General features: G+C 35.7%; 1 protein-coding gene across 6 annotated transcripts in view; it reads right to left on the reverse strand.

Annotated features, from left to right (window-relative positions):
- Positions 1 to 23,900, reverse strand: part of Ccdc141 (coiled-coil domain containing 141) — a 183,821-nt gene that overhangs the window by 86,053 nt on the left and 73,868 nt on the right. For all 6 annotated transcript variants that reach the window (XM_047544281.1, XM_047544284.1, XM_047544283.1 and 3 more), the window contains exon 6: positions 11,933 to 12,049. In XM_047544281.1, coding sequence (XP_047400237.1) covers positions 11,933 to 12,049 — 117 coding nt within the window. The remainder of the gene's footprint in view (positions 1 to 11,932; positions 12,050 to 23,900) is intronic.

The raw sequence follows: 23,900 nt of genomic DNA on the forward strand, positions 1-23,900 counted from the left end.
AGTATATACATTTTTAAGTTTCCAGGGAATTTGCAAGTACACTATAGTTTAAGAAGTTTTGGTCTATACTGAAGTGATTTTTTTTTTTACAATTAGAAAGATGGGCAAGGAAGTAATACCCATTACTCAGAAGGGGAAATTTGCAGATGGCATTATCTTATCTATAGTAAATTCAATGGAATATTCAAAAAAGGTATTATATTTAATAAATTAAGTCAGTAGAGTTTCACATTACCAGATCAACACTCAAAAAATCACTTTTGTTTCTGTAGACCTACAATGAACAATATGAAAGGAAATATAAGAAAATAATTTTCATTTATAGTAGCACCAAAAAGAATAAAATACTTTAGAATAAATTTAATCAAGGAGGTGCAAGACTAGTACACTGAAAATTATAAAACAATGTTGAAAAACATAAAAGCTTAAATTAGTGGAAAGACATCTGTGATTATGAGTTGGAGAATTTAATGTTTCTAAGATGGTAGTCCTTCCCCAAAGTTATTTGCAGATACAATACAATCCCCATTAGAATCTTTAGGACCTATTTTGAAGAAATGGAAAAGCTAATTCTAATGCTCATGTGAAATCTCAAGGGATCCTGGATAGCCAAAACAGTCTTGAAAAATAAGAATAAATTACAGAATTTATACTTTCAGATATTGAAATTTACTACAAAGCTACAGGAATTATAACAGTGTGGCATAGAAGCAGAAAGGTAGACAGTTACATCAATGAGATAGAAATAAAAACCCAGAAGTAAATGCATACATCTGTAGTCAATTAATTTCTAATAAAGGTGTCATGATCATTTGACAGGGAAAAATAATTTTCCCTCAATAAATTGTTCAAGGATAACTAGATAAATACATGTGAAAGAACAAAGTTAGATCCTTACTTCACCCCATACAAAAAATTCATCCAAAATAGAGCAAGAACCTAAATATAAGAGCTAAAGCCAGTACATTCCCAGAAGGAAACAGACGGGTAAATCTTTATGACCTTGGATTTGGCAATGATTTCTTAGATATGACATCAAAAACATAAGCAAACAAAATTTAAAATAGACAAATTGGACTTTATCAAAATTAAGAACTTGTGTTCATCAAAGAACATTCTGGGTAAAGAACTAAAGAAATGCTTCTCCAAAGAACGTTCATAAGTGGCCAACCCACACATGAAAAGATCTGCAAGACTATAAGTAATAGGGAAATGCAAATAAAAAGCACAATGAGATAGTACTTCACACACGGTATCATGACTATAAAACAAACAAAATGGAAAATAGCAAGTGTTGATGAGGATGTGGAGAAATTATAACCTTGTACATTGGTGGTGAGAACATAACACAGTGCAGCTATTGTGGAAAATAACATAGTGATTCATCAATAAGTTAAATGTAGAAATACCACATGATCCAGAAATTCTACTTCTAGGTATATAACCCAAAGAAATGAAAACACGTATTCAAACAAAATCATGTACCTGAATGTTCATAGCAGCACTATTTCCACAAATGGTGGAAATGACTCAAATGCCCATTAGCAGATAAATAAACAACATTTGGTATTTATATAAATTGGAATATTATTCAACACCTCCCTCCCGAAAAAAAAGAACGAATGAAGCCAAAAAAAGTGAAAGAAGCCACCACAAAACATTACTTGTTATGTGATTTCATATAATATATTCAGAATAGGTAAATCTGTAGAGGTAGAGATCAGATCATCGGTTGTCTGACGCAGGAGGGAGAAAGGAAAGTAGACTGCTTAATGGGTAGGGTGTTCTCTTTTTAGGTCATACAAATGTTCTGGAACTAGATAGTTATGATAGTGACACAACATCACATATTTACCAAACTACACTAATTATAAATTTTATATTTATTTTATTAATAATCTCCATTGGAAAAAATCATTATTGTTTTTAAAAGAAAAAGGTACAACTGGCAACAAATATATTTTAAAAATGTTCAACATCATTAGCAGTTAGGAAAGTGCAAATCAAAACTACACTGAGATTTCATCTATGGCAGTCATCAAGAATACAAAGAAAGTGGACTGACAGACATCATTACCCTATGTACATGTATGATTACATGAATGGTGTGAATCTATATCATGTACAACCTTAGAAATGAAAAGTTGTACCCCATTTGTGAACAATGAATCAAAACGCAGTCTGTAAAAATAAAAAAAATTAAAAAGACTAATGAAAAGAATATAAGTAATAATAAATACTGGAGAGGTTGTGGAGAAAAAGGAACACTTTTACACTGTTAGTGGGATTATAAATTAGTAGAACCACTATGGAAATCCAGTATGTAGGTTCCTCAAAAGACTAGGCATGGAACCACCAAATGGCCCAGCTATACTACTCCTTTAGGTATTTATCCTAAAAAATTAAAGCCATCATACTACAGTGATACATGCATACCCATGAGCACAATTCACAATAACCAAACTATGGAACCAGTCTAGGTGTCCATCAATGGATGAATGGATAAAGAAAATATCCTATGTAGGCACAGTTTTATTCAACCATAAAGAAAAATGAAATTATATGATTTGCAGGAAAATGGATGAAACTAGAGACCATCATGATAAGTGAAATAAGTCAAAAGGTCAAGGGTCCTATGTTTTCTCTGATTTGTGGAAATTAGAGAGGAAAAAGGAAAAGAAAGGTGGAAAAGGCAGGGATCTCATGAAAATCAAAGGCAGATCTCTAAAGGGGGAGGACCAGAGGATGGGAGGAGGGGGAAAGTATTGGAAAGTGAAGTTGGCCAAATAATATTGTTATATAGAGTGACTGTATGAATATGTAACAACAAATCTTATCATTATGTAATACTGTAATGCACCAATAACAAATGTGGAAAGAAAATAAAAACAGTATGGAGTTGTTCTAGGCGCTGTGCTAAGTTCTATGGTATTTGAACACTTTTATCCTCACAACTATGTAAGTTAGGCACCATTATTACCCCTTTTTACAAGAAGGGAATGGAATTCAGATCCAAACAACCAAGAAATTTGCCCAGGATTATACAAAAATGAAACAGAGATGCTGGGATTTAACTGCTGGTCCTTTGTGCCAGGGCTGGCAAGCTAGACACTGTCTGGGAGTAAACAATTCCCTTCATGCCATTTTCTTAAAATATATCTGTCTGGCAACTCTAAGTAATGTATGAATGTCTACAGAGTTTGGGGGCGTGCAACCATTAGAAAGCATTTAAAATATGCATTGAATGGGGGAATGCTATGATATGATGCTAATCGAAAAAACCACAAGTGTGTGCAAAACAACACATACACAGTTGTATATAAATACATACACAGCTGGACATGGTGTTGCACATCTATTTTCCAGTAATTTGGGAAGTTGAGGCAGGAGAATCACAAGTTCAAAGCTAGCTTTAGCAACTTACCAAGACCCTGTCTCAAAATAAAAAGTAAAAAGGACTGGGCATGTAGCTCAGGATAGATAGTCCTGGGTTCAACTCCCAATATTTCAAAAATATGTAAATAAACAAACACACACATTTTTTATTTATACACACACACACACACACACACACACACACACACATACACACACAGTTTTGGAATAGTGAATCTTTTGTACATATTTTAATTTTCTTCCTATTTCCATATACTTCTATGCACTGTTGTGATTTTAATTTTCCTTTGTTTAGGGTTCTGATCTTTACCTCAAGTTCCTTCAAATCTCCTACAAGTTTATTTTAATAGTTTAAATGGATAATTATCATCAGTAGAGCTAGTACAAGTGACTCTCTAAAAATATGTTTATTATTTATTTTTCTGATTATATAGTCCCTTCTCATTTTAGAAAATTCAGAAAATAAATAAACTTGTAGGAGATTCTGCTTTACTTCTTTTTCTCATATTTCTAAATATTTTGTGACTTTAAACTTGACTCTCCTTTGAATAAAGTTTTCATGGGACCTAAGCACTGTTATTTTTTAAAAATCTTCAAATAATATTATTTGAAGGAACTCGGGGCAAAGATCAGAAATCCAATTTATAAAATCACTCAGCAACAACTGGAAAATATTTTCAATGACTTGGAAAATCGGATTATGTAATGAATCATGGAAGATGGTTTTAATCTTGAAGCTGAGGAATGTGAATGCTGCTGTATTAAAACATTGAAGATGATGTTTCTTTACACCATTCTCAGTTTGACTCTCAGAATTTTGAAGAATTGTAGTTAATGAAGGACTTTATAACAATATATGTTCAGGTATAAAAACTAAGGAGAATATGGACATACATGGTCTATGGTGGAAAAAAGACTGTAGACATCTAAATTTTAGCATGAATACTCATCCTCTTGGAGAAATTGTTAAAACATAGATTCTGACTCTACAGGTTTGATTGGGAAATCTCAGATTCTACATTTCTAACAACTTTCAAGTGCTGCTGCTGTAACTGAGAGGCACACCTTGAATAACAGGCTAAGGTCTCCTTTAAATCTTGGAGATGGAGATTAATAACCTCCATCTTGAAAGAGACTTTAAAGTCACTCCCATTCAAATGGAAATAGTTTCCAAAGTGATTTTCCCCTCTTCAATCTCACTCTTTTCTATTACTATCATTCACATTGTTTTCAAGGTCACTAAAATGCACATCAGCTACTACCTTGCTTGAATGGCATCTCATTGCCCATCAGGTCTCAAACTCAAATGCTCACAAGGGCCAAGAACATAATGTAAATTAATGGGAGAAGAGATAGTTTAGCTGGAATGTGGGGTCTGTGGCAAAGGAGAGTGCACAGGTCTTCTCTAAAGGAGACAGGTATCACTGGACTGTAGCCAAGAGTTGTTACGTCTATGTGGAAAGACAAGCCTGATAATGTCAGATATCCCAATTTTCAGAAGGAGTGAGAAACCCAGATTCCTTTTTTGATAATAACTCCAACACTTTAAGATTACACTGATTTTATTTTTAAACTGATGTTTCCCCAAAACTACATAGATTCAGAGAATGAGATCCAGATTCTGTAACTTTAAATGCTCCCCAGGTAACTCTAGTGTGTAGCCAGATAGAGCAGCACTAATCCGGACTCTCACATGGCACGCACCACAAAGGTCCTGAACTGAACCATGGGTGGAAGCTCTAGAAGTCCAGGCTGGTTCCTGAAGGCAGTACTATGAACATGTGTAGAGGAAGGAATGAGTATACCTTCTCAACGGAAATCCTGTAACGAGCAAGTATTCGTTTACATGTTATTTTAATACTTCCTACAACTGATTCTGAGCTGCAAAGGTTGAATTTAAGTCATGATTTAGGATACAATTTAAGAGTATTTAAGGTTCTAAACCAAAGGACAGTTTATAATCACCCATGTCTGCTTATTTCTTTATCTGTTACATATGTAAAAGGAAAATAGTTTTTATATTCAGTAAAGAAAGTACAGTTTAAAACAATTACCTACAAAGTGTGTATTAAAAATGTCCTTTAGTTCAAGGATTTCAACACATGCTGAATAAGGTATCACAGATGAGAGCTATAAAAGTCGTTGGGAACAGTGGCATATGCCTGTAATCCAGGCAACTCAGAGGCTTGAGGCAAGAGGTCAGCTCGTGCAATTTGGTGAGACCCTGACTGAAAATAAAAAATAAAAAAATAAAAAAGGCTGGGCATGTAGCTCAGTGGTACAGTGAGCTGCCCTGGTTCAATCCCAGATAAGAAACTAAGGGAGGGAGGGATGGAGGGAAGGAAGGAACGAAGGAAGGAAGGAAGGAAGGAAGGAAGGAAGGAAGGAAGGAAGGAAGGAAGGAAAGAAGGAAGGAAGAGGGAGGAAAGGAGGGAGGGAGGGAAAAGAAAGTTTCTATATTTCTTGTTTTGAATGTATTCCAGCAAAAAATGATAGAGGCATTTTCAAAATTTGTTTAGAAAGAACCTACCAAATACACTAACAAGCTGTGTAGACCACTCCCTGCTGTTCAATTTCACTGTGGACAGTAGAAACACCTGCTTTCTCTGTGTATCAGATTACTTATATGAGTTTCACTAATGAATCCCCAGCTTGATGCCCTATTTCTGTTAAATCTTCTTTGAAAGGATCATTCCCATCCCTCTCCTCATATCCACACCTAAACGAAAGTCCAAAATGTAATATACTGTTTCCTATTTAAGGTCATAGAAAATTGGATTCCTTCTTCAAGAAGGAATACGAATATTGAAAAGGCACAGATGAAAGCTATTTGAAAGTTGACCCTATAGATTGGAAAGGAAAAACATTTGGCAGGGGACTGTCTAAAAGGCGAGTGTTTTCACAAATATTTTCCACTTGAATTTTCAATTTTCCTCCTTCTGTGTGAGGAAAATGAGGCTCAGAGAGGTCAAGTTAGGAGTGAGTGACACCGCAGGAATTTTAACTGGGTTTTGTTGTTGTTGTTATTGTTATTGTTTTTATGTAGATGGAACCCATTATAGCATTACAGCCAACTCCTAGATGTTGCATCGCTCCCCAAACTATGCTGCTTTGGAGTATGGGGAGGACGAAGAATCAGACTATAGAATTATTGACATTCTGTCAATAACTCTGTCATAATAACTCCTTTCTCGTGTGTGTGTGTTAAGAAAACATGAGGTTTATAATGGTGGCTAAAGAAAATGTCTAAGCAAGAAAGGCTTCTAGGTCCCTCCAGTATTTCTAACATTGTAAATAGAAAAGGCTTACGGTCACCTGACCTGTGCAATCACACAGGGGCCTGTGTTTAAAAGGACCCCAGGACTGGTTTAATTCTCTGCCATTGCTATCCTGAAATTCTCAATAATTTCTTTGTTTTAAAAAGCCTCATACCTTCATTTTGCACTGAGTTTACAAACTAGATAGCTGGTCCATCTTGTAAAGGTCAACAAAGTAGAGGGTTTAGAGGTCATTCACTAGGGAGTCAAAGGATAGTTGGGCCTCAGTGTCAGGGGCACATGGCTGAGTTGAATAGAATAATGGGTACATCCCAGGAGATATGCTGGGATAAAGTTTTTAGGTGTGATGCTTTCTCTTCCCAACTGCCTGGTCCTTGCTTAACTTTGTCTTCCCACCTCACACACCTTTCTTGGATAGAAAATAGCCTTAGGATCACACCACCCAAAGAGAAGGAAAAAAAAAAAAAAAAAAAAAAAAAACAGGAAAGCACTGGAATCTGCCCAGAGGGTGGTTAGTATGAGAGAGGTAAGCTTCTTAGTGTGCTGCTCCATCTCTCCACTACATGAGTTGAATATAGTACAACCCACAGAAATGGTCTTGGAACAAAGCAGGTTCAGAGTGGAGGTCCTCTAAAGGGCTAGTTCTTCTATGTGTAGGGGACAAACCAGGAATGGTTGAGATCAAACTGCAACAGAAGTTATCTGCACTCAGGGGCACTCCGCCAATACATCCAGGAGGAACAAGTCAGAGGACTGGCTTCCTCAGTCCGATACCTTACCAAAATGGCTGAGATTTCAAGGGAGCAGTAATTCCCAGGAGAAAAAGAACATCTGATGAACCCAAGCAACACACTGAAATACCTGAATCAGGGAGAATTAATGCACTGGACAATCCCAAAATTTAAAATATAAATTTATAATATAGAATAAATACACCTTAAGATATAAGGAAATATATTAGATAAGTAAAGCAGGGGGAAAGTGTGAAGAAGGATCAATCCAGGGAGTGGGCATGAAAAATGCAATAGCTGAAGTGAAGAACTTGGCAGGAGGGCGAAATCAGTGATGTGAGTAGAAAAAGAGTGAAATGGAAAATCGGGGGTTGGGAAAGGGTTAGGAATGGAGGAGGAGGTTAAAAGTTATGGGGGACAGAAGCAGAACAAGCAATCCCCATACAACAGGACTTTGCAGAGTTACACAGCAACTAGAAATTACCACAAGGAAGAACACAAAAAACTGCAAACTAGAGACAGTGTTGTGGAAAGAAATACAATGAGATCTGTGGCTTAATACCATTTATGCAAATTGCAAATATCTAACTATATATTTCAGAGCAGAAATATGTCTGAAGACATATTAAACCCATTGCACGTCTGTAAGAATGGGAATGTGTGTAGGGGTAAAGAACAAAGGGAAAACAATAGAATAAATCAAGAGATAGGCCAAGCTAGAGACGTAGGAAAAATTAAACAGTTTATAGAACTCTGATGGCAAAAAAATTGCAAGCAAAAAAGATCATGAATAGATAGATAAACTAAGTCATTATCAAAAATTACTAGAGAATCATAAGGAAAAATTAAAGAATGCTTTTTCTTCTTCACAAAGAAAAGTACTTAATAAACAGGCACTAATCACACATCCTTTCAGTACCAGGCACTGTTCTAGGTGCTGGAAATCCCAAGAGGGATAAGATGCTGTCTTTGCTTTTAAGACATGTACCTATTTCCCAGCCCAGCCCTACTCCTTTAGATCAGCTCTGAAAAAGTGTTTTTACACTGATGTTGCTTTAAATACAGCAAGCATAATGGATGTTGCAACATAATCCTATCTCCTTTATGGGGTTTAAAAGATAAAGGAAGTTTTGAGGTCTTCTAGTCCTACCTCCCACTGCCTCAGGAATCTTTCTATCAACCTGTAGAAATTTACTAGGAATGACCATGGATTCTTGTTATTTCTTCCAATGGAATGGCTGTGGCTACATCGATTGCCTCTAAAACAGCTCTCTATTCTCTCTTCTCTGTGTTCATCATTACTAGAACCTTTCGCTGTTTCCATGGACAAACATTCTGACAGCTGCTTGCCTAATTCCACCTTTTTCTGGAAAGACTTCTCTTCACCAAGCATTCATATTCCATCCATCTGCTCAAACCCTAGAACAGAGTGCCACTCCATCTTTTTTTACTTCCACTGATGGGCCTCTCTCAACACATATGATTCAATGACCCCTCCTGCCTTGGACAACCAGATGTCTTTCCATTGAATGATCTAGTGTCCCAGGTTGATGGCAAATGTCTTAAAAGCCTTTCTATCAAAAAGTTATGTCTGAGTCTCTCTCTCTTTCTTGGTGTGGTACTAGACTTGGAACCAGAGGCACTCTACCACTGAGTCACACCTCCAGCTCTTTTAACTTTCTGAGACAGGATCTCATTAAATAGTTAGGTTGACCTTGAACTTGTGGTCCTTTCACCTCAGTCTCCTGAGTAGCTTGGATTATAGGCATGTCCCACTACACCTGGCTGGAGTATTTATCTCTACTTGGTTGATCCACTCTACATAGCTGTTCAATGACTCAGAAGGCTGAGGCAGGAGGATCAGACGTTCAAGCCCAGCCTCAGCAAGCTTGAGACTAGCCCAGCCAACTTAGTGAGACTCTGCCTCAAAATAAAAAATAAAAATGGTCGGGGATGTAACTCAGTGGTTTTCTGAGTTCAATCCCAAGTACCACAGAATGAACAAATGCGTGCATGCATGCATGAATGAATGAATAAATAAATAACTATTTGATATCTTGGCAATCTCTAAAGATGGCATTAAGACTGGGGGCTTCCATAGGCCAACCTGTAATTTGGAAAGAATTTTACATCAAAAAGATTTGCCTAATAGGAAGAAAATAAACAGGAACTCCTAGTTAAAAACCACTAGTATTTATTTTGAGAAAATATATTTATGCTCAACCATGCAATGAAGAGGTTTCTCTGCCTCAGTTTCCAGACATAGTTTGCTTTGAAAACCACTTGAGTGCATGGGGCAAGAGTTCGGCTTCTGCATGAGATCGTGAGTAGTTCAAACCCTAAAGAAAGCAAATAGACTAGTTGGGAACATCATGGAAGTTATCAGGAATTAGTCTCCTTTTTATAATATTTTCTTGAATATTCTTAGAGCTTAACTTCTTTGTATAATAAAATGAGTAATCCTCCAATTTGAATTTCATCCATATAATGAAGGAAAAGAGCATGACTCTAAAGTATCTCTAGGGTTATATATGGAAAGACTGAAAAAGGAATATGCAAAAAATATTAATAATGATTATCTTTCAGTTGAAGGATTAACTTTTATTTTCCTTAGTTTTAAACTTCTCCATGGTTCACTTGGCATAATAAAATGTGTACTATTTAAAATTTATTTCTACTCAACAGTAAGAAAACAAACCACCTTATTTAAAAAATGAGCCAAAGATCTTTACAGACATATCAACAAAGAAGAGACAGAGGCAAATAGACAAATAGACAAAAAAAAGATGCTCTGCTTCTTATGTCATCAGTGAAATACAAATTAAAACAACAGTGAGGCACCACTGCATACCTATTTGAAAGGCTAAAATCCAGAACACCTACAATACCAAATGTTGGCAAGGATAGGGAACAATAGTTAAGTCTCATTCATTGCTGTCAGAAATGCAAAATAATAGCATAGTCATGGTTGCAATTTAAGGATAACAATGGAAAGAATACCTGTATGCTTTTCTATTTAGGCATATCAGAGGTTCTAATATGAACAGTAAACCATGATAGAAATTGTGCCCTACTAAAATCAAAGTCAAATGTTAACAAATATTCTACTCTAAACCATCTCATGGCTGTAAGAAACTATACTAACTCCATGTTTATAGTGACTAAAACCCATGATATGTCTAAATAATGTGGTTATACTGTTTTTGTTCATTTGTTTTAAAGGCAGTAGCTATCCTATGTCATTCAAGTCATTCATTGTGCTTAGCATTTGAAGATTTTGACAGAATTTCCTGATAAAATTTGAGTTTGATACAAACAGAATAAATTACTGTATAACCGCAATAAAAAATTAACTTCAAAATAGATTTTTAAATTGCTGAAAAAATGTAAAGAACTTAAAAATGAGCATCATTGCTGGGTCAACAGTCTCTTGTAACAGCACCTTTTATCAATCAGTTAAATTTTCAAATCAAACAGTTTGAACACCCACAAATATTCTGCAGTATTCAAATAAAAGCAAGAAACTTAACACAAAATAAGACAAAAATATGTCATGATTCCTATGATAAAATTTAAGTCTAAATAAATGCAATCTACTACCCATCCCCTCCCCATATCAATTTCCATCCTCCCAGACAATGTGAATATTTGGTTTGTTTTCACCATTTTCAATCACTGTTCAGTAGTGGTTCATTGTTTTCCAGAGCTCATGACAGCTTTGACTATAACTACTAACCACCCAAGATATAAATAATAGAGTTCTTTAAATCTTGATGGTGTTTACAGTATTCACAGTTCTCATTCAGTCTATTATGATGGACTTTGTTTTCTTGCAGATCAATATGAAGCACCTATAAAGAATTGTGGAAAGTATTTACAGACCTGACTTGTACAAATAACTTGATTTCCAAATAACAAGAAACAATGGAGAGAGGAACAACTGTAGTCCAGCTGCCCTACTTATCTTGCTTCCAGCACTCCATGGTTCCATTTTTGCACATTTCATATACCAAGAAGAAATTGCCTGGCTAGCAGCCAGTACTTCTTGTAAAATTGAGAAATTTGTATTGAGTCAAGGAACTTGGGAAATGTAAATGGAACAGTTATAAACTATACCTGGAAATCATAAAAGTGATAGTGAATTGAGATCCCAGCACAGACAAAATTATTTAGAAAGCTAGCAAAGTGTGATGTTCAAGACCTTGAGCCCTGAATTAGACAAAACCTAGAATTAAATTCCAACACTGCCATTGACAAGATACTATAATGGTCAAGTTATTTTGCATCTCCAAGCCTCTGTTTTGTTTCTTTGGTTTGATCCATAATATGAGGAAAATAATACCTACATTTTGAGATAATTTAAATAAAGCATCTCACATATGTCTGACATGTAGTTAACTATTAAGAATATAGTGATTATAGAAGCTGTTGGTTTGCTTATTATTCTAGAAGCCCTCCTCTAAGTTACTCATACAAGCATATCAAGAGAATATCCATGCATTTTCAATTATTTTTAGTGTCTCTTACCTTTGCTTTTATTGTTAGTTCCTCGTGCTTATAAGTGAGATCCTCATTGTCTGAAAGCGATGAACCTAGACTTTGTTCCTGCAAATCTCTTATGGTTTTCTGAAACCAGCAAGTAACCTGGGTAAGAAACAACAAAGAAAGAACAAAATTCAAATGATGAAGATAAGTCAGAAATAATTCCTCAACCTTTCAAAGCTTAAGCTACTTTAATTTCTCTTTATATAAACTAAACCCATGTATCAAATGAACATAAGGTTTTTATTTTCTCCCCATTTCAACTTCTACATTCCTAAGAGAAAAAAAAATAATTTCAGAAAAGCATAAAAATTACTTATCAGTTCAGTAGATTACATGGCATAAAGAAAATCTCAAAAAGAATGAAAATGAGTTCTTTTGTATCTTATAAATCGTGCATTCTTTTCAAGTGTTTTCTTTCCTTGATACAAATATGGATCTAAGTGTAGTTACATAGACCTAGAAAAGGACATTAAACAACATCTGTAAAATTATATTTTCTACCAATGTAAAATTACTTAGGTTGCTGCCTTTGCTGGAAATCTGTATTCAGAAAAATAAATGGAAAAGTGATTAAAATTCCACTGACATTTTAAATGGCTAAGGGCATGACTCATCCATGTAGATTTGATTTATACTACATGCCATACACAATATTAAAACAACAAATATCAAAGAACTTGAAAGAAGCTATAAATTCATTCTACTTCCTACCCCCAGTGCTGGGAATTGAACTCAAGACCTCATACAAACTAATAAAGTACTCTACCACTAATATCTGATACCATACATTTTTTAAAAAATGCCATAACTTGACCTGGGACCTATGACTTAGGACTCCTGGATACAGATTCCTTATCCCAATTAAATAAAAGGGTTTAATTTATACTCTCAAATCCTCATATCCTTATGATCACAACATAGCTACTGATTTTTAATAGGCAACTACAAACAAAATAGTTGGTTAGTTGATTTAGGGACATAATCACTATTTTTATCAACAAGTTTCTACCAAGTATGACATAATCATTGTAAACACGAGATTATCCAGGGCTACATAGAAAGGGTCAGAGACAGGATTTGTCTCCAAGACTATATGATTTCAAGACACACGTTCTTTCCATTATTGCTGTCACCATGCCTGGGTAAACTAGGGTCTTACCTTTATCTAAACCTTATCATCAAGGGGAACAACTTCAAACCCAAGAAATAAATACTAGCTACCCATTCAAAATGGCGGACATATTCCCTACTGATTTCCTAGGTTACCTTGCCATAGAATTTCTTCCAAATCCTGTAACAAGGAAAAATGTGTGAAGCAAGAGGTCAAGGAGAAAGTTAGATTATGTCTAAAATTCCATACAATAACTGTACCACACACATACACACACACCCAGAATTCAGATTTAAAGGCTTATCTAGAATAGGATACCCCAGGACCATTATTAGGATTGATAGTGCAGAGCTGATTATGAGAGCAAAAGGACCACACCAACACAGCATTTTCCAGCATGGAGTAAGCAGTAAAATATTAGGCAAGAGTATATTTCCAGCTTTCTGATAATTGGAAATCTCTGTTAACCTGAATTCTAGTCTATCATCAATGCAAAGAAAAGAATAATGGTGACCCTGTAGAAGTTTTCATGTAAAATATACCTCATTTTTTTTTCAGACTATTTGGTAATATTTACACTATCTAGAAGTTTCCACATTTAAAGTATTGTGTTTATGTCTTTACAATTACTTGAAATCCGTTTGTTTCTCTCCCGTCCCATTTAGAACAAGATATATACATGTACATATTAGAACCCACAGAGCATTTTATCAAGAGCTATACAATTTATTCATTGACTTGTATAATTTTTATAAAACAAAATAATTTCTCAAAAAAGCTGAAGTTAGTCCATATACAGACAACTGGAGGAATGATTTAAGAGTTTCCTCAAAATGAAATGAATCATGAAGATAGCTAAATTTCAGAGATCATTTATTTTATTAAGTGCTGGGGGTGACTTTCGTTTATTCTTTTTGTTTGTCTTTTGATACCAAGGATTGAATCCTGAGACTCAACACTGAGCCACATCTCCAGTCCCTCCCCATGCCTTTCTTTCTTTCTTTCTTTTTTTTTTTTTTTTTCATGATAGGATCTCGCTAAGTTACTTAGCATCTCACTTAAGTTGCTGAGAGTGGTTTTGAACTTTTAATACCCCTGCCTCAGCCTCCTGAGCTGCTGGGATCACAGGCATACACCACCATGCCCAGCTAAGTTTAATTTATTCTTAGCTAAATTATTGAGGGGTGCCTAGAAATCTCAAGAATGCTTTAACAGAGATGGTTAATATAGACGCTGAGTGAATGAAACATGGGTACAAACAGGTGTTCACTAATCTCCCCAAACAGGTGAGAAGCCTGAACCTTCAGATGATCCTATTAAATTTTGTGATTCAAAAACTTGTCATTTAACACATACCAGTAGTGATGAAAGCCAGGGAGGAGTGAGTTATTTTGATTTCTAATGGTATTAACTGACCTCATCCTCTAGATTTGACCAATACTATTTTAACTCCGGAAGGATACTATTCCTATGAGGCAATACTATTCCCTACAAGAGAATATAAGGGAAAAAAAAACCCTGTGATATGCAGTACATCCTGTGCATATGCCTGCCTGCTAAAGCATGCTGACTCTCTAGAGTTATACATTTTCACTGCCACAACCCCTAGAAAGAAACATAAAAACAAGTTGGCATAAAACTGGAAAGTAAGTAGATCATTGTGAGGGCATTACATCTCATGGAGAGGAACTCACACACACAGGCAGCTTCGTAGTTCAGATTTATCATACATGCTGTGTGATGCACATAAAACAGGCTCTCAGAGTCCTTCTCAGGCTAAAATAGGATACCCTAAATCACCCAGAGCATGTCAATTACAAAACTCTGATACCCAGTAAATCAGTCATGGCATTGCAAATAGGTACTGCAGACAGCTGTGCAGATATTCCAAGTACACTTTATATCAGCTGCTGTCCAAACGCCTGAGTGGTAAGTATAGCAAATGATGCATCTGGACATGTTTATAGAATGGGGTTCCTGCAAAAGGATGAAAATATGATCCATAGGTTGGCAGGATGTGTAAATGAAGGAAAAACAATAAAAACATTCCAAGTGTACACTCAAGTGAGTTCTGAGCATTGCTAGACTAAAAGGGGAATTGAAAACACTTTTACTCTCTCTTCTCACTCCTGCCTTTCAGCTTGACCTAAGCAATGTGCTTATGATCATCTCATCAGTTTGACAGGGTTTCTAGTTACTTGAAGAAGATAGGAAAGTCTGGAAAGTAGTGGGACAGATATTTTTTAGGGGGAGAGGGTATGTGGCATCCATCAGAGGGTGACAAAAGAGGAAGAGAAAGGGAAATCAGCAAAACCACGAAAGAGAATCAGGGATGTTCAATGAAAACCAAGAGCTGCCTTGAAAGCTGAAGAAGCCAGAAAAATTCTGTCGAATTGTGGAGACTTACACTGCCTAATATATTGACCACTAACTCACACATGGCCATTGAGTACTTGGAATGTGACTAGTCCGATCGGAAATTTGCTCTAAATATAAATTACACATCAGATCTCATAGACCTCACATAAAAAATAATGAAAATACCTCATCAAGAATGTTAGTATTTCCATAAGCCAAACTCAGAAGGTCAAAGGTCCTGTGTTTTCTCTCATATTGGGAATTTAAAGAGGAAATAGGAAAAGAAAGGTGGGGGTAGATCTCATGAAAGTCAAAGGGATATCAGTAGAGGAAAGGGACCAAGGGGTGGGAGGTGGGAAGGGAGGAGAGAAGTGTGCTGGGAGTGATAGGGGCTAAATTAAATTGCTATATTGTGTGCATGTACAAATATATAACAACACAGTACTTCTTTACATACAACTATAATGCACCAGTAAAAAATGTGGAGAAAGAAAGAATACTAAGAATGTTAGTATTATCAGGCAGGGTGGCACATGCCTATGATCCTAGCAGTTTACTAAGGATTGAAGTTTGTGGCCAGCCTGGGCAACTTAGCTAGACCCTGTCTCAATATAAAAAATAAAAAGGGCTTGGGATATTGCTCAGGGGTAGTGTATCCCTGGGTTCAGTCTTCAGTACAACATGCTTACATACCACACACAAAAGAATATTAGTATTAATTACCTGTTGAAATAATATTTTGAATATATTGGGTTTAAAAATATATCTATTACTACTTTTCACTTCTTGAATATTTCTTTTTTACTTTTTTAATGGTTACTAGAATATTTAAAATCCCAGGTGCAGCTTATATTATATTTTTATTGAATGGTTCTGTTATTCAAGGATGTTCAAAAAAATCATTACTTGTTAAATGTATACATAAGGACTGAGTTTTAATTAACAGCAAATAAAAATTGCAGAGCCAGGAAAGTAGTAGAATGAGATATCAGTTGGGTGCATTTATGGATCACTGGTGGAAGAGGGTGAGAGAGAAGAACTAAGGACCCATTCAAAGAAGCTGATTGACTAAGCTCATTGGCTGAATACAGGAAGACAGCTTTAGGGAAAGTAGAGGGAACAAACATGTTTCTCCTTACCTTCCCCCCCGCCCCTATTGGATTGGCTGAGACATGCATTTTTGGCAAGTACAGAGAACTGAAGATTTGTAAGAGTTAATACAGGAGTGTATCAGAATGAGTAGGAAGGATGGAAAAGAATGCCATTGAAGGTGTTAGAAATGGGCAAGGAAGGACAAGTCTTTGTCGAACTTTCTACCCCATACCCAGAACCCCTGCCGGAAGATAAGAATGAAAAAAGTAAGAGAAGTGTATCTCACCCTCACAGAGAGGTATAGGGTACTACTCTGGGCTGCTTAGACCATTATCTCATCTAATCTTTACACCCTTGCTATGATGGAGATAATTGCTTTTTCAATAAATGCATCGAGACCCAGACAGATTAAGTAACTTGCCTAAGTTCATACAACCAATCAGAGGAAAGTCCTACAGTTGGGAAAAGTAATGCCATGGCCAAAGTTCATGCTTTCAGATCCAATAATTATTTTCCTTTTCATCATTTTCATCTACAGAAATAAAGAATTCTGGAGAAGTAGTTCTTATTAGTCTATGATGATGACCATTCTTAAAATCAAAACCACAATACAAGGCTCTACTTATCAAACCTAATTCTAAAATGACCCTGTGTACAATCATGGGGGCTCAATAGAAACAGTGCATTGGAGAGAATAAGGAGACCCATCAGGAGTGCCTGAGAGGAAGAGACCAGCTATGGGCAGAGGTGACAGTAAGCACAGACTGAGAAAACCAGTTCCCAAGTGATACATGCCAAAGATAGGACTAAAACATCAGGAACACAGGCAATACAAAATGCTCTCAGATGTTCAAGGACAAACAGCTGAGGTGGCAAGCATGTGAATTCGTGCCCAGCCTGAAGTCATACATCAGACTGCCGGGATCCACCAGTTTCTTTTTCTGCAATTTGTTCTCCAATCTGAGATTGGATCTTATTTTTTGATCTTTATTTAAGACTATATTGAAGGAGGCGAGCCAGAGATAAGCATTCAAACTACCTTAATAGAAATGCCTAGGGGAAGACGATAATCTCTTCAAATTACTTTCATTTTCTTTTCCGAGAGAACAGTTCTCCCCAAATAACTAGCTACTATTAGAGACAAATGAAAAAACAAAACAAAACAAACCACCAAAAACCAAAATGATAAAGGAGTGGGCAGGGGAGGAAAGGAACTAGTTATTTATCTTCTTTAACCAAAGACATTTTGACAGTCTCTTTTCTAGTTACCAAAAATACACTCATACACCAAAATGTTTCCAGTTACAGTTGATGGCCACAGGTGACAGTTCCAATGACTACTTTGATTTTGAAGGCATGTTAGCATTGTAGCAACAATTTTAGCTCCCAAAAGGTTTTGAGTTTTCTTCTTCCTTTTTTTTAATAGTAGGGAAACAAGAAACCAGTTGTCTTTTTTTGTGTTAGGCAATCCAGTCAAATGCGTTCTGTACTTAAGTAGGCAATAACCAGACTTTGAATATCCATTTGCTCCATTAGATGATAATGATATTATAAGAGGGACTAGAGACATGTTGCTGATATTGTACCTGAGGACTTGGGAGTAGGAAAGAACAATTATTGCTGTTAAACTGAACTGTTTGGCCTAGAACTGCCTCCATACAGTTTAAGTGTGGCCTAAGCCTTTTCCTATATGGCAGATTGCAACCTAACTAGATAGAGACTATGACCTACTCTGGTAACAGGAGGCCAAGTCTCAGTCAGTCACAAGAGTACAGTTGTTTAAACCATATTCAGATAAGACAGGTGTGAGCTGTAACCAATACTCTCTGTGCCTAGCTTCCAATCTCTGGATGTCATTTCCTTTCTTCTGGCTATAAATATAACCCAACCAATGTGATATATAGTGGAGCATTCTGAATCATTTTTGGTCCATACTACTGCCTGATTCTGGAATCCCAAATAAAGTCAACTAAGAGCTACAAAACTAGATGTGTTATATCTTTGTCTTTTAACAATACTAAACATGTGGATTGGGTTTCTTTTATTAAATGCATTTTGGGACCAATCTAACAATAGGCCTATTGTTATTTGGACTTAGTCTCAGAGATTCAAAGAGGACAATATTCACGATTTTCTTCTGTAGAATTTGGGAGTTCTCCTTGAGTTATTGAAGTCAGCTGTAAGGTATTAGTGTCTTCCCAAATTATCAAATCACAGAGTGTGGTGGTGGTGCATGCCTGTAATGCCAGCTACTCAGGAAACTGAAGCAGGAGAATCAAAAGTGGGAATTCATCCTGGGAAATTTAGTGAGACCCAAGATGATTTAATTATTTTAGAAAAATAATTAAGTAAAAGGTCTGAGGGTATAACTCAGTGACAGAGTGCTCGCCTCCCACACACAAGGCTCTGAGTTTGGTCCCCTGCAACACACACACAGACACACAGACACACACACACTCAATGAGGACTCTGTTGATTGAGTAGGAAGAAAGCTAAAGCCTGTTATCATGAGGCAAATTTTGTTATTTTATAAACAGCTTCACAGATAACCTTTGTACCTGTCTATAATTATAATATTGTATATATAATCATATTTATAATCTGACTTATATTGACATATTTCTCTTTCCATGTCCATATTTCAAGAAAAATAGACTTCCCTTCCCAATATGACCCTCGCATTCTATTTGTTTTTAGATAGGCTCTTCAATTCTAGCTACTCAGTGGTAGAAAGTTGTTCAGTCCAATCTAATAAAATTAGTACAGCAAAAGTCTCTAAGGAATGATAGCAGAGTGAAACAGACACTTTTCACTGTATGACTGCATGACTGATGTGATCCTGCAATATGTATAATCAGAAAAATGAGAGATTACACTCTATGTATGATCTATCAAAAAGTATGAATGCATTCTACTGTCATGTACAACTAATTAGAACAAATAAAATAAAATAATTTTTTTTTAAGTTTCTGGACACATATTTTAGTTTTAAAATTACCTCCAACTCACTGGGGGAAGTTCCCCTAGCAGAAGTCTTTTTTCTAGAAAGGAAACAGAGTCCTGCCCAGTGTCTTGGCAATGTGTGTCCCTGCCAAAAATAACTAAGGCCTGATTTTCCCAAATAACTTTCCACTGTAATTGATCTGGACATCTAGAACTAAGTACATTTACCACATGTGATAGATAAAGAGAGACAGACAGACATTAGGAGTGCCAATTCCAAGGTCATGCAGCTTCATGGATTTCATATTGAAACTTTGGCCTAAACCCCTGGTTGTTAAAAGAAATGAGAGAAACTATCATTTGTCTTGATAGGACACATCACTGCTAAATTTTAAAGGATATTGTAATCATTTTAAAGTGTGATGTTTATTTTGTTTAATTATAAGTCTCTCTTTAAAATGTATTAAAATTAATTCAACCTTTGGGTTGGTCTTTGGGGACCCTGGAAGAGAGAAAGAAGAGAATAAGTCCCTTTTCCCTGGTCAGTTTGGGATGGCTGCAATGCTGACATAAAAAGGAAAGCCAACAAACTCCAACAGTAGGACAGGAAAGAAAAAGAGTTCTGGAAGGAGGAAGGAGACACACAGGTAGCCTGGGGCTCAGCAGACAGCTCAGACAGCAGCTAATTTGGTCACACAATGGGTGTGAAGGGTGGGAGCAGAGCAGAGCTTTCCAAAGAGAACATAGGCATCACTTTGGAGAATGAATTCAGTCACAGTATGTACCCCACATTTATCCTACCAATGAATTTGGGGGCTTAGATAATCAAAATGTTAAATCATCAGTTCAAATGAACAGTACAGTAGCACACCTTACCCACAATGGATGTTTTCCAAGACCCCAGTGGATGTCTGAAACCAAGGGCAAGTCTAAATTCTATGCATGATATTTTTTTTCTGTACATACTTATGACAGAGTTTAATTTATAAATTAGACATAGTAAGGTATTAACTACAATAACTAATAATAAAATAGAACTGGGACTGAGTTACAGCTCAGTGGTGGAACACTTGCCTAGTCCTGGGTTAGATCCCCAGAATGTCAAGAAAAAAATAGAATTATCAAAATAACCTACTGTAATAAAAATTATTTAAAACATGAATTATTCATTTCTGGAATTTTCCACTTAATATTTTTGGATCAAGGATGACTGTGGATAACTAACAGTAGAAAATGAAACCTCAAATAAGGGAGGACAACTGTATATAGAAATAACAAACTAAATTTAATGAAAATGTAGTCAACTATAATAAATATAAATGAGCTAAAGAAATAGCTAAAGGGTGGAGAAAGTTAGTTGATAGATGAAAAGTTGATTTTTAACTATCTGAGAGAAAAAGCTAACCTTTTGAATAAACTGGGCTGGATGCCAAGTCATAAAATTATATTTATTCCCCTTGCACATCAGAACATTTTAGAATTCTAAGATTACCTAGTGGTTTAGAGAAAGGGTGTGGGATCTAGTTAATATGCAGAATTTTGTGTCAGTGATATCTAGTAAAGCTTAGAAAGTGCCAAGTACTGCTGTAGCCAACACTTGAACATTTATTGAGCACTTAACATATGCCAAGTTGTGCTGTAAGAATTTTTAATATATGACCTTATTTATTTTTTACAAAATCTGTAACCAGATGCTATTATTATCCTTATTTTACCAAAAAGAAAACAAAGGCACAGAGACCGACAAATGGCCCAAAGCCACCGAAGCTAGTAAATGTGAGAGCAGGCTTGATCCCCTTACTATTGGTATCAGAGTTCCTCTGTTGCTACCTTAGACCTGCTATGCCATTGAAAGTAGTAATGATTAGCAAGTACTCCAGCAAATGGTGTCTGCGGCTCTCGAAATGATATGTTCCTCCTACAAATGTTAAGATACTTTATATTTCCTTCTGGCATACTTCAGAGAGAATTCTAGAAGTAGCCCATGTGCCCAAATGAAATTCTGTGATAAATTTTAATCTATAAATGCCTAGTTATGTATTGTTGTCTGTTACTGGACCAAACTATTGGATTCTAGTATCACCAAGATGATTCAATCCTTATTTTGATTTTATGCCAATGTTTGAAAGCCACATTCAAAGAAGGATTAAAAAAAAAAAACACTAACATTTAATATGTACCTTATATCAATTTAAGCTGGTCAACCATTCAAGCTCTAATGCTAGTTAGAAAGTGGTAGCATGCACCAGAGAACACACACAGGCACACATGTGTTCATACACACAGTTTTACAGATGCCCACCAGGTACAAGACTGGTGTCCTGAGACTGAGCTTTACGTATGTCATCTCTAATATCATTTTAATTGCCTATTGACAGGGAGTATGCTGTATAAGATTACAACATATATTGTACTCAAATTATAACACACAAAATCTTCCAAGTGAATGCAACCTCTCCTGCCCTCCCTCCAGAAATGTGTACGTTATACACATATATGTGTGATTTGTATAGTAAAAAGAGATTGTCTTCCTTCCCCCTATGTCTTAATTCTCCTAGATGTCCTTGACACTGTCTTATACAAACAGGCCATGAATAACTTAGTTTTAATATATTTGTTTGGCTCACTTATGCCTGATTGAAGCAATTGAGAAAAATTACATTCATAAATCTTCTTGCCAAGATAATTAATTATGCACAAAATACTCCAAGCTGCTTCTGATTTTCATTAATGAAGCAGATTATCTGAAAAATAAGATGCTGCTAGAACTGAAAAGAAAGGGCAGCTGCTCATCTTTCAATGTAAAATAAGTGCACATTTTTACATCTGAAACACAATGATAAAGAAAGAACATGCTATGATTATGTTTACTAGGCTATCACATCCCAATTAAGATAGAAAAATCTGTTGTTTTCATTTACATTTTTTTTCTGCAATTGATGTAAATCTTAAGTTGCTATCATGCTGGTCACTTAATTTCTTTTCCAAAAGTGAATTGGCTGACTTTCTCAAAAGCATTAGGCCATAAACACTTAGAGAGAAAGAAGCACTGAATGCATCCTTCGAATGGCCCTTTAGGAGAAGAGATGCATCAGACACTCAGGCATCCACATTATTATTCATCAGTCATCTTTGTTCTAATTCTTCACTTAATTTCCCCTTAAGTGGTTAAAATGATTGACAAAACTGATATTTTATTCATGTAAAGTCTGACAGCTCCCATGGTCCTTTAAAATAGGTATGGAATTGGCAAAATAAACTTGGCACTCCAAAGAGGTGCGGTTCCACAATGTTCTAGAATTATCAGGAAAATCATCCAGGAACATGATAATTATAGAACCTAAATTACTAACAGACCTAGTGCTCATCTGTACCACTGCATCATCAACAAAACTATAAAACAGAAAAACTTTAAAATTCAGGTTAAAGAATCATGCTAATATCTACCTAGATTTTTGAATATTTCCTTGTTCACATAATTATCAGCATGGTCAGCATTGACAATTGTTTATAACACTGAAAAACTGAAGCATTTACTTACTTATCAGTATAGTGTTTAAATTGTGTTACATTCAAGTAGTAAAATACAATGTTTCTGTTAAAATTACTTATTTTACTTTTTAAATAAGAATATGTCTATGACTTGTTCAATTTAATAAAAATCAGATTACCATAGAGCGGATACAGGCAAATTTTGTTAATCTTTGTATATTTGTTTGTTCCTTTAATAAATGTGTGAGTACTTGTGTGTTTAGGCCCCTACTAGGATAAAAAACTAAAAGGTGGCAATAAATCAAAATCCTAATAAAGCATTTACATGGTTAGTGAGTTTTTCACATTTCCAACAAAAGACTGTTATCAAGTGACAAGCAGGTAAAAAAATTACCTTTTTTGTTTTCAACAATTCATTGAGAGTCCATTAAACAAATATGGCTGCTAAGATTATATAAGTGACTTTTATTTGATCATACCTTATGTACTCAAAATAAACAATGAAATATACCTTCAACCCAAGCGGACAGGAGAAGGAGAGCAATAACCTGTTGGGCCTTCACTATCCTTTTCAGAAATGATGATAAAAATTGCTAATACTTGGCACCAAAACTGACATGTAGACTAATGATACAGAATAGAAGACACAAAGACAAACTCACATAAATATGTTTATCCTACACTAGACAAAGACTCCAAAAACATTCATTGGAGAAAAGATAGCCTCTTCAACAAATGGTGCTGGGAAAACTCAAAATCCATATGTAGTAAAGTGAAATTAAACCCCTATCTCTCTCCCTGTACAAAAATCAACTCAAAGTATATCAAAGACTTAGGTACTAGAACAGAGACCCTGTGCTTAAAAGAAGAAAAAATATGCCCAAATCTCCACCGTGTCAGCTTAGGAACTGACTTCCTTAACAAGATCCCTAAAGCACAAGTAGTAAAATCAAG

The sequence above is a fragment of the Sciurus carolinensis genome, chromosome 3, assembly GCF_902686445.1.
Source record: "Sciurus carolinensis chromosome 3, mSciCar1.2, whole genome shotgun sequence".
Classification (NCBI taxonomy): domain Eukaryota; kingdom Metazoa; phylum Chordata; class Mammalia; order Rodentia; family Sciuridae; genus Sciurus; species Sciurus carolinensis.